This window comes from Oryctolagus cuniculus, chromosome 14, assembly GCF_964237555.1.
Source record: "Oryctolagus cuniculus chromosome 14, mOryCun1.1, whole genome shotgun sequence".
Taxonomy (NCBI): domain Eukaryota; kingdom Metazoa; phylum Chordata; class Mammalia; order Lagomorpha; family Leporidae; genus Oryctolagus; species Oryctolagus cuniculus.
In genome coordinates, this window is record NC_091445.1 from 90167871 (window position 1) to 90183912 (window position 16042).

Genomic DNA, 16042 nt, shown 5'->3' on the forward strand with positions numbered 1-16042 from the left:
TTGGGGATTAAGTTCCTAACACATGATCTTTGGGGGGAAACATTCAAACACAGCACTATTCTATATGATAGTATAATGGTGGATACTGATCCTTGATGTAAACTGTGGGCTTTGTCGTGGTGCAAGTTCATCAGTTGTGACAGATGCACCTCCCTGGTGGGGCATGCTGATAATGAAGGAGGCTGTGGGGGTGGGGGACTAGAGTGCATGTGGGGAGTCTCTGTATCTTCTCACCTTTGCTGTGCACTTAAAATGCTCTAAAAATTAAATAATTTTTACAAAAATTATTTTCTTGAGAGGCAGAGTTACAGGGAGAGGAAAAGACAGAGATCTTCCATCCACTGGCTCACTCTCCAGATGGCAGCAATGGCCGGAACTGTGCTGATCTGAAGCCTGGAGCCAGGAGCTTTTTCTGGGTCCTCCAGGTGGGTGCAGGGACCCAAGCATGTGAGCCATTTTCTGCTTTCTCAGGCCATCAGCAGGGAGCTAGATTAGAAGTGGAGCAGCCAGGACTTGAACTGGCACTCATGTGGGATGTGGGTGCCATAGGCAATGCATAATCTACTATGCCACAGCACTGGCCCCCTAAATTATGTTTTTAAAAATCAGCTTATAGTAAGTTAGTAGGGCTTTTTTTCCTCTACACATGAAATTTTTATAAATGTTTCTACATTCTTTAACTCAATATTATTCTTTGTGATCAGAAATTTTTCTAGGAAAACATCTCTAATAGAAAATTAGTTTACATTAAACTTGCAGATTTTTGTAAAACAATGACTTTCTAATGAAGTATACAATGGATTTAGTGAAGGTAAGTATATTCTAATTTATAACTTAGTGAAGTTATGAGAGATTTTTTATTTTTAACTAAGTTAACATATTTTTGTTTCCTTTTTAGTGAATTCATGGATAATATGAAACAAATATTAAAGCTAAATAAACTAATAATAAGATCACAGAAGGTAAATTTGTTCTTTGGCTTCATATGCATTTTCATGATTTCAGTAACAACTCACTAAATGATTAAAGAGGGTTGCCCATAGGAACTGGTATGACTAGAATTCATGCTCCTTAGGTTTGGTTTTTTTTTTTTTTTTTTTTTTGGCCAGGCAGAGTTACACAGTGAGAGAGACAGTGAGAGAGAGACAGAGAGAAAGATCTTCCTTCCGTTGGTTTACTCCCCTAACGGCCGCTACAGCCGGTGCTGCGCTGATCCGAAGCCAGGAGCTGGGTGCTTCCTCCTGGTCTCCCATGCAGGTGCAGGGACCCAAGTACTTGGGCCATCCTCCGCTGCCCTCCCGGGCCACAGCAGAGCTGGACTGGAAGAGGAGCAAGCGGGACTGGTACCCAGTGCCCTAACCGGGACTAGAACCCGGGGTGCCAGCGCCGCAGGTGGAGGATTAGCCTAGTGAGCCATGGCACCGGCCAGGTTCTTTTTTTTAAAAAAGCTGTATTATATTTATTTGAGAGGCAGAGTTACAGAAAGGAAGAGACAGAGACAGAGGGTTTTCATCCACTGGCTCACTCCCCAGATAGCCAGGGCTGGGCCAGGTCTCCCTCATGGGTGCACAGGCCCAAGCATTTGGGGCATCTTCTGCTGCTTTCCCAGGGACATTAGCAAAACATGAACTGATTTAAAGGACTCAGGAATTTAATTATTATGCATTCATTCTTAAGTAATGTGCTTTAATTTCTATTTTTAATAACAGGAATCTCGAAGTTTAGAGAGAAAACGGCTTGAGATCAAAAAGAAGAGATTGGGTATGTAGAATGCTTTTTTTTTTTTTTTTTTTTTTTTTTGGCGACTAACACGGCCAGCTCTCTCAACCACTGAGAAATTTCTTAATTTTCAAAGGTTCTTAAAATTTTGTACATACAAATTTAACAAGTAGGCTATGAAATGCATTCTGCTTTTTTATTTTTGTTGCTTTATAACTTTAACCCACAAAATTATTAGTTTCTGAGGACTTTGTCTTCAGCATTGTGGTGCAGTGGGTTAAGCTGCTGCATCCCATATCAGAGCACCGGTTCTAGTCCTGCTTTTCCGCTTCCGGTAATGCTCTCTGCTAATGTACCAGAAAAAGCAGCAGACAATGGCTCACACACTTCAGCCTCTGCTACCCACGGGAGAGACCTGGATGTAGTCCTGGCTCCTGGCTTCGGCCTGGCCCAGAAGTGGCTGTTATAGCCGTTTGGGGAGTGAACCAAAGATGAAAGATCTCTCTTCCTCTTTCTGTCGCTCTTTCTCAGCTTAATGCTGCTCTGCTCTTCAAATAAATGACTCTTTATAAATGATATTTTTTTTAGATTTTATTTATTTGAGAGGTAGAGTTACAGATAAAGAGAGGGAAAGACATAGAGAGAGGTCTTCCATCTGCTGGTTCACTCCCCAAATGGCCACAACGGCCATCCGAAGCTAGGAGCCTGGAGCTTCTTCCGGATCTCCCACACGGGTGCAGGACCCAAGCACCTAGGCCATCTTCCGCTGCTTTCTCATACCATAGCAGAGAGCTGGATTGGAAGAGGAGCAGCCAGAACTAGAACCGATGCCCATACGGAATGACAGCACCACAGGCAGAGGTTTAGCTCACTTCATCAGAGCACTAGCCCCAAAAGATTTTTTTCTCTTGAATAAAATAACCAGGAAATGTTCTGTTTCATAATTTTTCATGATCCTTATTTATGGAGTCATCATATGTATTATTTTATTTTAACCTATTAGATTTAAAAAAAGCTTCAGAAAGTAAGCTTTTAGAAATACAGACTGAAAAGAACAAACAGAAAGACGATTTGGACAGTATGGAAAATTCAGACAAGATAAAGACCATACGACAAAACCTACAGATGGAGATAAACATAACTACAGTCATTCAACACGTGTTCCAGGTAACATTTACATAAATTAGGGAGGGTGGTAATTGATGCTATTACAATATTGACTTACTTTCAATAAGTTAGTCTCTCTCTTTTTTTTTTTTTTTTTTTGTGTATGGGGGGCCAGCGCTGTGGTGTAGAATGTTTTTTTGTTTGTTTGTTTTAAGATGGATTTATTTATTTGAGTGGCAGAGTTACAGAGAGGGAGAGATGGAGGGAGAGGTCTTCCATCCGCTGGTTTACTCCCCAAATGGTCGCAACAGCTGGAGTTGAGCCAACCCAAAGCCAGGAGTCAGGAGCTTCTTCTGGGTCTCCCACTTGGGTGCAGGGTCCCAAGGACTTGGGCCATCTTCTACTGCTCTCCCAGGCCATCAGCAGAAAGCTGGATCCAAAGTAGAGCAGCCAGGATTCGAAATGGTGTCCATATGGGATGCCAGCACTGAGGTGGAGTATATCCTTCTGTGGCACAGGGGCCAGTTTGAAAAATGTTTTTAAAAATTAAAAAATATTTAATTATTTATTTGAAAGTCAAATTTACAAAGAGAGGGAGAGACAGAGAAAGAGAAGTCTTCCTTCTGCTGGTTCACCCCCATGATGGCCCCAATGGCCAGAGCTGGACTAAGCCAAAGCCAGGAGCCAGGAGCTTCTTCTGGGTCTCCCACGTGAGTAGCAAGGGCCCAAGCCCTAGGGCGATCATCTGCTGCTTTTCCTAGGCCATTAGCAGGGAGCTGGATTGGAAGTGAAGCAGCTGGAACTTGAGCCAGTGCCCATTTGGGATGCTGGTGTCTCATACAGGGTCTTTACCCACTATGCTACAATGCCAAGCCCAGTAAGTTAGTCTTTGATCCTGATAAAATAATTCAGGACTGAATATTGGTCTGTTTATATATACATGAATTCATGGTTGAGGCTTTGGTTTTTCATTATGGTTTAGACCATAGCCTTTTTTTGGAAAAAGATTTATTTATTTTATTTGAAAGAGATACAGAGAGAAGGAGAGAGAAAGAGAAAGATCCTGCATCTTGCTGATTTGCTCCCCAGATGGTTGCAATGGCCAGGGCTGGGCCAGGCTGATTCCAGGAGCCAGGAGCTTCATCCAGGTCTCGCATGTGGTGGCAGGGACCCATACACTTGGGCCATCTTCTGCTGGTTTTTAGGTCATTAGCAGGGAACTGGATTGGAAGTAGAGCAGCCGGGACACAAACTGGCACCCATATGTGATGCCGGTGTTGGAGACAGTGCTTAACCTGCTGTACCACAACACTGGCCCCCAATAGACATTTTATTTTTAAAGATTTATTTATTTATTTGAAAGGCAGAGTTAGAGTGTATAGAGGGGCCAGAGATAGAGATCTTCCATTCACTGATAAAGTCTCCAATGACTGCAAAAGCCAGGGCTGGCCAGGCTAAAGCCAGGGCTGGCAACTCCATCCAGATCTTCCAGATAGCTGGCAGGGGCCCAAATACCTGGGCCATCTTCCGTTGCTTTCCCAGGTGCATAAGCAGAGAACTGGATCTGACGCAGAGCAGCCAGAGCTGGAATCGGTGCCCATATGGAACGCTGGCTTCTCAGACAGTGGCTTAACCTGTGCACCACAACACTGGTCCCGACATTAGACATTAGTCAATGGAACAATTTTTTGTAGCTCTGGGGGCAAAATTTTACTTTTCCTTGGCATGTGTCCTTCATGCTGACTTGAGACTTCTGTGGTTTTTTTATTACTTGATTTTATTCATAGCCTATAAATTTTTAAGCCCATAGTACTGCTATCCTAGTATTAAATTTGACTTAATGAACACATTGGCTAACTTTAGGAGCTCTGTTTATTCCTAAACTGAGGCCGTAGGAGTTCAGTCATGTTTGAATACTTACTTCCATCCACTCCTATAAATTTGACTGGCTTATTATACACCAGCCTTTTCACTTATTGCAGCAGAAATATGCCTAAAACCACAGTTTTTAGTATGTTTATTTATTTTTAATATATTTCCTAGTTGACACATAGTAATTACCCATATTTATGGGATACAAAGTGGCATTTCAATATATGAATACAGTGTACAGTAGTCAGATCAGGATAATTAGCATATCTATCACCCAGCTATCACATTTGTCATCTCTTTGTGTTGCAAACTTTTAAAATCCTACTAGCTATTTTGAAATACTCAATTGTTATCAACCATTGTTATCCTACTGGGCTATAGAATATTAGATTATTAGAATATTCCTCCGGGGTGGGTGTTTCTGGTACAGTGGGTTCAGCTGCTGCTTGGGGCACCATCATCCTTTATCAGCGTGCCTGGGCTAGCTCGAGGTATTGCAGGCATTTGAGAAGTGGACACTGGACAGAAGATCTGTCTCTCTGTCTCACTCCGCCTTTCAAATAAAAATAAATAAATAAATAAGACTTTTAGTAGTATGGATATTTTAACAATATTATTTCTTCCAATCTGTGGACATGAATGCTTTTCCATTTTTATGTGTGCCCTCTTAAATTTCTGTCATGGGTGCTTTGTAATTATAGCTATCACTTATTTCCCACGTTAAATTTATTTCTAGGATGGCTTTTTTATTGTTAATGGGATTTCTCTCAACGTTGTTGTATAAAAAATCTTTTGTGTGTATTGATTTTTTTAAAAAGATTTTTTCTATTTATTTGAAAGGCAGAGAGATTATTGATCCCCTTGGTTCACTTGATTCACATCCACTTGGTTCTCTCCCCAAATTCCTGCATTTTTGCAGGACTGGGGAGCCAGCACTGTGGCACAGCAGGTTAAGCCACCCGATCAGTTCAAGTCCCAGCTCCCTGGCTAATGCACCCGGAAAAGTAGTAGAATATAACCCAAGTGGTTGAGCTCCAGCCATGCACGCACGTGGGAGACCCTGAGGGAGTTCATGCCTCCTGGCTCCTGGTTTCAGCCTCGCTGAGTGTCAGTGTTACAGCCATTTGGGAAGAGCCAGCAGATAGATCTCTCCCTCCCATTCCTCTCTTTCTGTCACTCTGCCTTTCAAATAAATAAATAAATCTTTTTTAAAAATAAAGAAGGATGGCCAGCGCCGCGGCTCACTAGGCTAATCCTCTGCCTGTGGCGCCGGCACACCGGGTTCTAGTCCCGGTCAGGGCGCCAGATTCTGTCCCGGTTGCTCCTCTTCCAGTCTAGCTCTCTGCTATGGCCCGGGAGTGCAGTGGAGGATGGCCCAAGTGCTTGGGCCCTGCACCCCATGGGAGACTAGGAGAAGCACCTGGCTCCTGGCTTCAGATCAGCGCAACGTGCCGGCCGCGCCAGCCATTGGAGGGTGAAACAATGGAAAAGGAAGACCTTTCTCTTTGTCTCTCTCTCTCTCACTGTCCACTCTGCCTGTCAATAAATAAATAAATAAATAAAGAGGGAGGGAGGGAGGGAGGGAGGGAGGGAGGGAGGGAGGGAGGGAAAAAAAAAAAACAGGACCGAACCAGGCCACAGCCAGAATCCAAAAATTCAGTCCAGGTCTTTCACATAGATTGTAAGGATCCAAACACCTGAACTGTCCACCTGCTGCTTCTCACAATGCACATTAACGAGAAGCTAGATCAGAAGTGGGAGGAGGCAGTGTCCCAAGCATTGGGTTAACCACTGTACCAAATGCCTGCCCTTTGTGTTGATTTTCTTTTCTGCAACCTTAATACATTATTAGCCAGTTATAATAGTCTTTAGTGAAGTCTCTAGATTTCTCTATTTAAAATGATTTGGCTACAAAAAGGGATAATTTGACCACCTCCTTTTATATTTAGATGTCCTTTATTTCTTTCTCTTGTCTAGTTGCTATGGTTAAAAGACTTACAGTACTCTACAGAGTAAGAGTGGTAAAAGTGAACACTTTTAATATTTTATGCCTAACAATAATACACTTGTACTCAAATCTGTTTTAACATTATTCCAGTCAGTAACTCAGTATCATTGAGTCGTAATTTTTCAAAGAGAAAAATCATAATTAAGTATAACCCTAGTCATTTCTCCATTATCTAACACAAAAATATTCTTCATTGTTTTTAGGGACTTTAAACTTAGCCATAGCTAAAAACCAAGTACTTTTACCTCTTCTGAAAATGGGACATATTACTTCTGCTTAAATTGTTTTTACTATAAATGCAAAATGAACTGTGTACCTCACACAGCTTCTGTCTTTTTCCTCTAATCTAGGATAGCACTGCCAAGTACCTGTAATAGGTAAAATGTATCCATGAAAACTGATGATGCATTTTTTATTTAATTTAAATTTTAATTAGTTTTTTAACATTCGTTGTAACTTGTATATACAATTCTAAGAACATAAAAATATTTCCCTCCTCCATCTCTCCACTGTCCTCCTCTATCACTTCTACCCTCCTTCTTTCTCCTTTGCTTTCTGCCTTTTGTCTTCTTTTTGTTTTTTTTTGTTTTTTTTTTTTTTTTATTTATTTATTTATTTGAAAGAGTTAACAGAGAGATGTAGAGCCAGAGAGAGACAGAGAGAGAGAGGTCTTCCATTCGCTGGTTCACTCCCCAAATGGCCACAACCGCTGGAGCTGAGCTGATCCTAAGCCAGGAGCCTGGAGCTTCTTCTGGGTCTCCCATGCAGGTGCAGGGGCCCAAGGATTTTGGCCATCTTCTGCTGCTTTCCCAGGCCATAGCAGAGAGCTGGATCAGAAGTGGAGCAGCCAGGACTTGAACTGGTGCCCATATGGGATTCTGGTGCTGCCAGCCAGGGCTTTAACCTCCTGTCCCACAGCGCCGCCCCCCCCCTTTTTTTTTTTTTTTTTTTTTTTAGTTTTTGAGATAACATTTTAAATTCACATTACAAGTGGAAAATGCAATGTGAAATGTAGGACAATAAAATGCCAGATAATTTTTAAAAAATTTTATATCACAGTAAAAATTAGGCTTAATACTTCAATGAATAAGAAGTTTAACAGGTGAAAAGCAAAAGGATCTTACTTTACTGGAAATACAGACAGTGGCTATAAACAATAACTGAATGGAAAAATGACCTGGGGTCCTTGTTGTGGTACAGAAAGTTAATCCTCCGCCTACAGTGCTAGCATCTCATATGGGCGCCAGTTCTAGTCCCTGCTACTCCACTTCCAATCCAGCTTCTTGCTAATGCTACAGGAAAAGCAGTGGAGGATGGCCCAAGTGCTTCGGCCCCTGCACTCATTGGGGACCTGGATGAAGCTCCTGGCTGCTGGCTTCAGCCTGGTCCTGCTGTTGCTGCCATCTGGGGAGTGAACCAGCAAGCATTGGAATCTCTCTCTGTCTCTTCTGTCTCTCTGCAACTCTGCTTTTCAAGTAAATAAAGTAAATCTTAATAAAAATATCTATAGCAAGGCTATTTTTGTTATATAGGCTTTCTTTTTTCTTTGTTTTGCTTGTTTTTCAAATGTTAGCTCCCACATATAAGGGAGAACATGTAGTATTTGCCTTCCTGGGTCCTGATGATCCTTTTAGCAACTGCTGTGAACATTCTTAATATTCTCTAGCATCGTGGAGATCAAAGCTAAAAGCAGGGATGAAGATCTCAAGAATGTACAACAAATTTTTCTCATTATCACAGAGGTACACATCTCATAAGTGAAAATTTTTAAAAGTACTTATTTTTATTTTTTTGCAGAACCTCATTTTGGGGAGTAAAACTAATTGGGCAGAGGATTCTGCTTTGAAGGAAATTGTTCTTCAACTTGAGAAGAATCTCACCAGGATCTAATGAGAAATCTCATGTGGCATTTTTGTTTTTGTCTTTGATGCATCATTTAAATACCAGATTTCAAGAAAACTCTGTTTTTGGAACTATTCTAATACTCAAGTTTTTTTTTAGCTTGAGTCAGTAATATGAAATCTATTGTTTTAAATATTATAATTCAAGTGACTGATATACTACTAAAGAACCCTGAAACCCTATCCTTGAAAGGAAGATGTTTGGTCCAGCTTTGCAATGAACATGTACATTTTCCTATAACATTCCTGGCCAGTCCTAATTCTTATGAATATATGTGTGCATTTGACACACCAAAATATTAGAAAAGTATATCCAATGTGTTAGCAGTTTGTCATAATTTTTTATAGTAGGATAGTAAGTAAGACTCTGTTTCTTTCTATATTTAGTATGTATTACTTTTGTAAGTTAAGAAATAAAAGGAATAAATTTTACTCTTATTAATTTAAAAATAAAACTTGCTTCTTTTTATAGCATCCCATTATGTTTTTGGAAAATTCTAATTTTGACCTCAGTTATGAACCATTGTTCACTATTACAGGTAATGTAGTTTTTCAACATTCTTTTTGGAGGAAATTTAAACTTGAAAAGATGCACTGCAATACATAATAGCATTTTAAATCTGATTTAATAACAAATACAGAGATTTGCCTATATTCAAATTATAAACACACTTTTCTTTGGAATATTTATAGTTTTATTTCATTTGTTTTGATAAATCATAATTTATGTCTAGTTTTACTCTTTGTCCCATAGGCTATTTTCAACATAAATTGTAAAGATTATTTATTTATTTTTAAAGATTTGTTTGTTTATTTGAAAGTCAGAGTTTTAGAGAGAGAAGGAGATGAAGAGAGAGAGAGGAGACAGAGAGAGGTCTTCCATCCACTGGTTCACTCCCCAGATGGCCACAGTGATGCAAAGGCAGGAGCCGGGAGCTTCTTCCAGGTCTCCCACATGGGTACAGGGGCCCAACCACTTGGACCATCTTTCTCTGCTCTTCCAGGCCATTAGCAGGGAACTAGATCAGAAGTGGAGCAGCTGGGACTCATACCGGTGCCCATATGGGATGCCAGCACTGCAGATGGTGGCTTTACCCCCTATGCCTCTGTGCCAGCCCCAGCCCAATTTTTCTTATACAAAAGCAATATTCTGGAAAATCTTCCTTACCCAAAAACACAGCATTACATGAGTCATAGCTGCACGCTCTATTAATAAATCCCATTCCAAAGATTTGTTCAACAGCAAACCAGAATGACACCATCTGAGTCTGGCCACTCCATCTTGCCCTCTCTCTGTGAGGACTCTGAGTACCTGTCCGCCTAACTGGTGCCACTCTCCAGCCATGCACTTTAACTTAACAGCCTTGCTGATAAGGTGGGAGAGCACCACAAGGTGCCTGAGCAGGTGACTGAAGAGTGGTCAAGGAATGCCGTACCACATGTTCCAACTAGCTCCGTATGGTTTGTAAAGGATAACAGCATGCCTCTTCATCCTGCAGGGAATAGGGGTATTTATTTATTTGAAACAGTTACAGAGAGGCAGAGAGAGAGGTCTTCCATCCACTGGTTCACTCCAGATGGCTGCCAACAGCTGAAGCTGCGCCAATCCAAAGGTAGGAGCCAGGAGCTTCTTCTGGGTCTCCCACGAGTGTACAGGGGCCCAGAAACTTGGGCCATCTTCTACTGCTTTCCCAGGCCAGAGCAGAGAGCTGGATCAGAAGTAGAGCAGCTGGAACTTGAACCGGTGCCCATATGGGATGCCGGCACTGCAGGCAGCAGCTTTACCCGCTTTGTCACAGCACCGGCCCCTCTACTGCTCTTTTAAATGAATAAATATATGTGGTGGAATGAGAAGGCCATGCCAAGGTGGCCGCTGGCAAGCGAGCATCAGTTACTCAGGAATGGCTTTGAAACCCACCTGGCAATGGAGCCTGCCTGGCAACAGGCTGCGATTGGATGGCTTTGGAAACTGCCTGGCAACAGGCTGGGATTGGTTGGGGCATAGACCGCCCATTGACCAGATTGGCTGGTCTTGACTATATAAGATGTACCAACTGAAGTAAAGGAGTCTGCGGGCTGCTCCCCTCAGGCCTGCTTTCACCTGACTCCCGGGGTCTGTGTGGTGACTCCGCACCTCTTGCCCCCACCACACTCCTCCTCTCAGAACCGAATTCCACTGCAACATTGTTGAGAAATCAATAGCAACAAATATATACATCTTTAACAAAATTTCTGTTTGGAAGATGGAGACACTGACCAGGTCCAAAACCACTGAGGCAGGAGAGCAGTCTCCTACAGCGAGAGTGTTGGAAAGAAAATGGCTGTTTGCTGGGGAAGGCTCCCAGACACACAACAATCTACCGTATCCAGCTGCCTTGGCCATAACGTTAACTTCCCTTCTGCCTGTCAGAGACACTCACCTAGTCCCCAGGAAGATAGTCACAGCACTGTCCAAATATGACATTATTTCAGAGTTCAGGATCTCAAGGTGGACTTTTGTATCAGGCCTCAAGAGAGACGTAGGAACTACACAGATGAGTTACGTCACCTCACACATCCACCCAGCACTGGAACTGGCAGGGCGATTCTCCAGTATTGCCTAATAAATGATAGGGGAGTTTACTCTCCCTTTATCTCTCTCTCTCTCTCTCTCTCTCTCTCTCTCTTTTTTTTTTTTTTTTTGACAGAGTTAGAGAGAGAAAGAGAGAAAAGTCTTCCTTCCGTTGGTTCACCCCCCAAATGGCCGCTACAGCCAGTGTGCTGCGCCAATCTGAAGCCAGGAGCCAGGTGCTTCCTCCTGGTCTCCCATGCGTGTGCAGGGCCCAAGCACTTGGGCCATCCTCCACTGCACTCCTGGGCCACAGCAGAGAGCTGGACTGGAAGAGGGGCAGCCGGGCCTAGAACTCGGGGTGCCGGTGCCACAGGCAGATTAGCCTAGTGAGCCGTGGCGCCGGCCTACTCTCCCTTTATGTAATCAACCCTGGCCATTTCTGAAGTGGGCACTGGAGAGTGTGCCCTTGTGAGCAGCCTTCTCGGTGTGGGGACCCCAGATCTTGCGTAGTCTTGTTTATTTATTTATTTGAAAGAGAGGAGAAGCAGAGAATGAGAATCTTCCATCTGCTGGTTCACTCCCCCAAATGTCTGCAACAACTGGGGCTGAGCCCAGCTGAAACCAGGGGCCTGAAACTCCAATGGGTCTTCCACATAGATATCAGGGTCCCAAGTACTTGGGCCATCTTCTACTGCTTTCCCAGGTGCATTAACAGGGAGCTGGATCAGAAGTGGAGCAGTGGGGACTGGTAAGATAGACACATAGAGAGGACACAATACAAGAAGTAGAATCAGGAGCCAGCGCTGTGGCATAGCGCATAGCATAGCATAGCCTGCAGCACTGGCATCCTATATGGGTACCAGTTTGATACCCAGCTGTTCCACTTCTGATCCAGCTCTGCTATGGCCTGATGTTGCAGTTGATTTCTCAACAATGTTGCAGTGAATTCATTTCTGAGAGGAGTGGTGGGGGCAAGAGGCTCGGAGTCACCACACAGACCCCTGGAGTCGGGTGAAAGCAGGTCTGAGGCAAGCAGCCTGCAGACTCATTTATTTCAGTTGGTACCACATCTTATATAGCCAAAACCAGCCAATCTGGTCAATGGGCGGTCTGTGCTCTAACCAATCACAGCCTGTTGCCAGGCAGTTTCCAAAGCCATCCAATCACAGCCTGTTGCCAGGCAGGCTCTGTTGCCAGGTGGGATTCAAAGCCATCCAATCACAGCCTGTTGCCAGGCAGGCTCTGTTGCCAGGTGGGTTTCAAAGCAATTCCTGAGTAACTGACGCTCACTTGCCAGCGGCCACCTTGGCATGGCCTTCTCATTCCACCACATTTCCCCCTTTTTGTTTATTTTTGAGCAACGGGAGGCATGATTCTTGGCCATACCATTGTTGACCCCATTTCCATGTGGTCTCCGTACATAGCTGTGCCTGTCTTAGGTTGTCCCCCAGGGGATCTTACCCGTCATTGACTAACCAGCGCTCAAATCAAGAGAGCACAGGATTGCTTGCTCAAATAGGGGTAGGAATGAGGAATAATGATTATCAGGAATGGCATGACCGCACACAGGCAGTGGGCCGTTTGAGTGGCTGACCAGAGCTAGTGGGGTACAAAACAGTAACAGATGTGGCTATGGGCAGTTTCTCAGGGTAGGATGATAGGGCTAACAAGGTAGTCTCGGTCTTGTTCAGCTGGTTCTGGTTGGCTGTCAGTTGCAGGCTTGATGTTTCCGGCTGGTACCCAAATGGGCTGTCCTGCATTCTCTGGAACGACACAAGCATATCCTCGACCTTTGGTTAGCAGAAGCCTTTTTACAGGCGTTGGAATCCAGGGCCTGAATTTTGCAAACACTTTATGACATTTACAGCAAACATGTGGGTGGGATGGGGTCTAGCAGCTTCCCTGAGAGCTTGGGGTGTCCGAGTACTGCCACAAATGTGGGGATCCGCACTGGGTGCGGATGGGATGACCTCGCATGAGTTATTGTCTAGAGGTCCTCTTAGTTCATCCCACGGGTATGTGGGGGGTGGCTGACTAGGCATTGCTACCTTGTTTGCTACCTTGTTTGCTACATTGTTATTTTCACTGTCAGAGCTCTCTCTCCCTAAGTCATCAACTATTGTCTGTGAGACAGGGACCTGGGGTGTCAGGCTCTTATCACTCACAGATTCACTGTTTGGTAATCTGTTTGCGCTTCTGAGAGGGGGGTATCTTTCCCATGTCTGAGCGCTTAAGAGCGGCATGGCACGCCAACTCTAGCCAAAGGAAAGACACCCACAGCACTGCTGCCGTAACAAAGCAAATTCCTAGCACCTCAGCTGTTGATGGCATTTTGCAGGAGGTTTCCCTACGTTAGACAAACAGATAGTGGCGCATCAGATCCTAAGTATGTCCTGTGCTTAGTGGGGGACTAAGCACACAGTGTCTCCGGAGCGTCACCTCTCCCAACTGAGGGAAGATGACTTGGTTCCAAATTCTGGGATGATCAGTCCCTTATGTGAATTCGCCGGGCGAACCGAAAGTAAAAGGAGCTGAGAAGCGACGTACGCTTCTGGGCGGTGTGTGCTAACCTGGGGTCACTTAGACCGAGGACAAGGACAAGAAAAGGGGTGTAGGAGGGGGTTCTGTGCTCACCCTCACAGAACCGAACAGCACACAAAACACCGAGGGGCCTTCTTGCCAAAATCCAGGGGGGACCTTGCTGAGTCCGACCCACTGTCTCTCTCTGTCACATTGGCGCACCAGATGTTGCTGTGCATTTGTTTCTGAGAGGAGGAGTGTGGTGGGGGCAAGAGGCACGGAGTCACCACACACACCCCTGGAGTCGGGTGAAAGCAGGCCTGAGGCGAGCAGCCCACAGACTCATTTACTTCAGTTGGTACAACATCTTATATAGCCAAGACCAGCCAATCTGGTCAAGGGGCGGTCTGTGCCCCAACCAATCCCAGCCTGTTGCCAGGCAGTTTCCAAAGCCATCCAATCACAGCCTGTTGCCAGGCAGGCTCTGTTGCCAGGTGGGTTTCAAAGCCATTCCTGAGTAACTGATGGTTGCTTGCCAGTGGCCACCTAGGCATGGCCTTCTCATTCCACCACAGCCTGGGAAAGCAGCAGAAGATGGCCCAAGTCCTTGGACCCCTGCACCCACATGGGAGACCAGGAAGAAGCTCCTGGTTCCTGGCTTTGGATCAGCTCTGCTCCAGCGGTTGTGGCCATTTGGGGAATGAACCAGCAGATGGAAGATCTCTCTCTCTCTCTCTCTCTCTACTTCTGCCTCTCTGTAACTCTGCCTTTAAAATAAATAAATAAATAAATATTTTTTTAAAAAAAGTAGAATCAGATGGTGTCCATGAAAATAAAGAAAAAAACAACATTGAGTGAGGTGAGTCATGAAATGATCAGGAGCAGGAAATGAAGGAGGGATTGGGGGTTGGGGTGCTTGTTGCCCTGGCTTCAGCAACTCATCTTCATGCTGAAGAGAACTAATCTACATGAGGATTCAGTGGACAAGTATGAATGCTGATGTTTAGAAATAAACCTGGCCGGCGGTGCAGCTCACTAGGCTAATCCTCCGCCTTGTGGCACCGGCACACCAGGTTCTAGTCCCAGTCGGGGCGCCGGATTCTGTCCCAGTTGCCCCTCTTCCAGGCCAGCTCTCTGCTGTGGCCCAGGAGTGCAGTGGAGGATGGCCCAAGTGCTTGGGCCCTGCACCCCATGGGAGACCAGGAGAAGCACCTGGCTCCTGCCATCGAATCAGCGCAGCGCGCCAGCCACAGCGGCCATTGGAGGGTGAACCAACGGCAAAAAGGAAGGCCTTTCTCTGTCTCTCTCACTGTCCACTCTGCCTGTCAAAAAAAAAAAGGAAGGAAGGAAGGAAGGAAGGAAGGAAGGAAGGAAGGAAGGAAGGAAGGAAGGAAGGAAGCTTGAAACAAACCTAGAAAGAAACCTACAAGGGGGCCAGTGCTGTGGCGCAGCGGGTTAAATCCCTGGGCCTGAAGTGCTAGCATCCCATATGGGCGCCTGTTCAAAACCTGGCTGCTCCACTTCTGATCCAGCTCTCTGCTATGGCCTGGGAAAGCAGTAGAAGATGGCCTAAGCCCTTGGGCCCCTGCACCCACGTGGGAGTGTTGGGCACCAAAAAATATGTTGTGCCCAGATCATTAGATCCCCGCAGAGACCCCCAGAGAGTCGATCACACCGAACTGCAAAAGCAAGGTTTATTCGGGAGTACAAGCCGCGACAGGGACCCCATCCAACCAACCGGCACAGCGGAGGAAGGAGTGAGGCCCCGGTCTTTGTTAGGGAGAGTTTTTAAAGGACAAAAGGGCTACATCAGCAGGAAAAAAGAGTTACATACAGCACGGAAGCTTTGGGCGCAGGGAGTCACAGGGGGACTCACAGCCCGGAAGCTCTGGGCTCAGGGAGTTACTCTGTTCAGCAGTCTCTACTGTGCTGTCCTTGGTCTACCGAGCTAGCTGTCCCTGGTAAGCTTTGATACCTCTGGAATGCCTGATTGCCTGCTTTCACAAGGACTCGGGTCTGCTATGGGAAACGAGGCTGCTTTTTTTATTGTTTTAAAATGGAGTCACTTTGGTTCTTCATTCCCCCCTTGTTTTTGTACATGTTTGAAAAACCCAATCATGGGTTTTGGACTGACATTTTATAGGTTTTACAAACATTTAAGGGTTTATATTGGGACCATTGGACCATTAATTGAATGGTTCCCAATCTCTGTTTTATAAACTGTACAAGTTTATTAACAATGCAAGGGCCAAACGTTAAAATTAAAATCAGGAGAACAAGGGGCCCTATGAGTCCTGATAGTAGGGTGGCTTGCCATGGGGATGCATTGAACCAAGACTCAAACCACCCCTGAGAGACCTCCTG

The 16042-nt window shown here is 44.8% G+C and overlaps 1 protein-coding gene across 5 annotated transcripts in view; it reads left to right on the forward strand.

Moving 5' to 3' along the window:
• The window catches only part of CENPH (centromere protein H), a 32066-nt gene that overhangs the window by 9326 nt on the left and 6698 nt on the right, over nucleotides 1-16042 (forward strand). For 3 of the 5 annotated variants that reach the window (XM_070056821.1, XM_008262306.4, XM_008262307.4), the window contains exons 6-8: nucleotides 899-962; nucleotides 1710-1761; nucleotides 2723-2886. In XM_070056821.1, coding sequence (XP_069912922.1) covers nucleotides 899-962; nucleotides 1710-1761; nucleotides 2723-2886 — 280 coding nt within the window. The other 2 variants (XM_070056820.1, XM_008262308.4) reach the window with 2 other exon arrangements.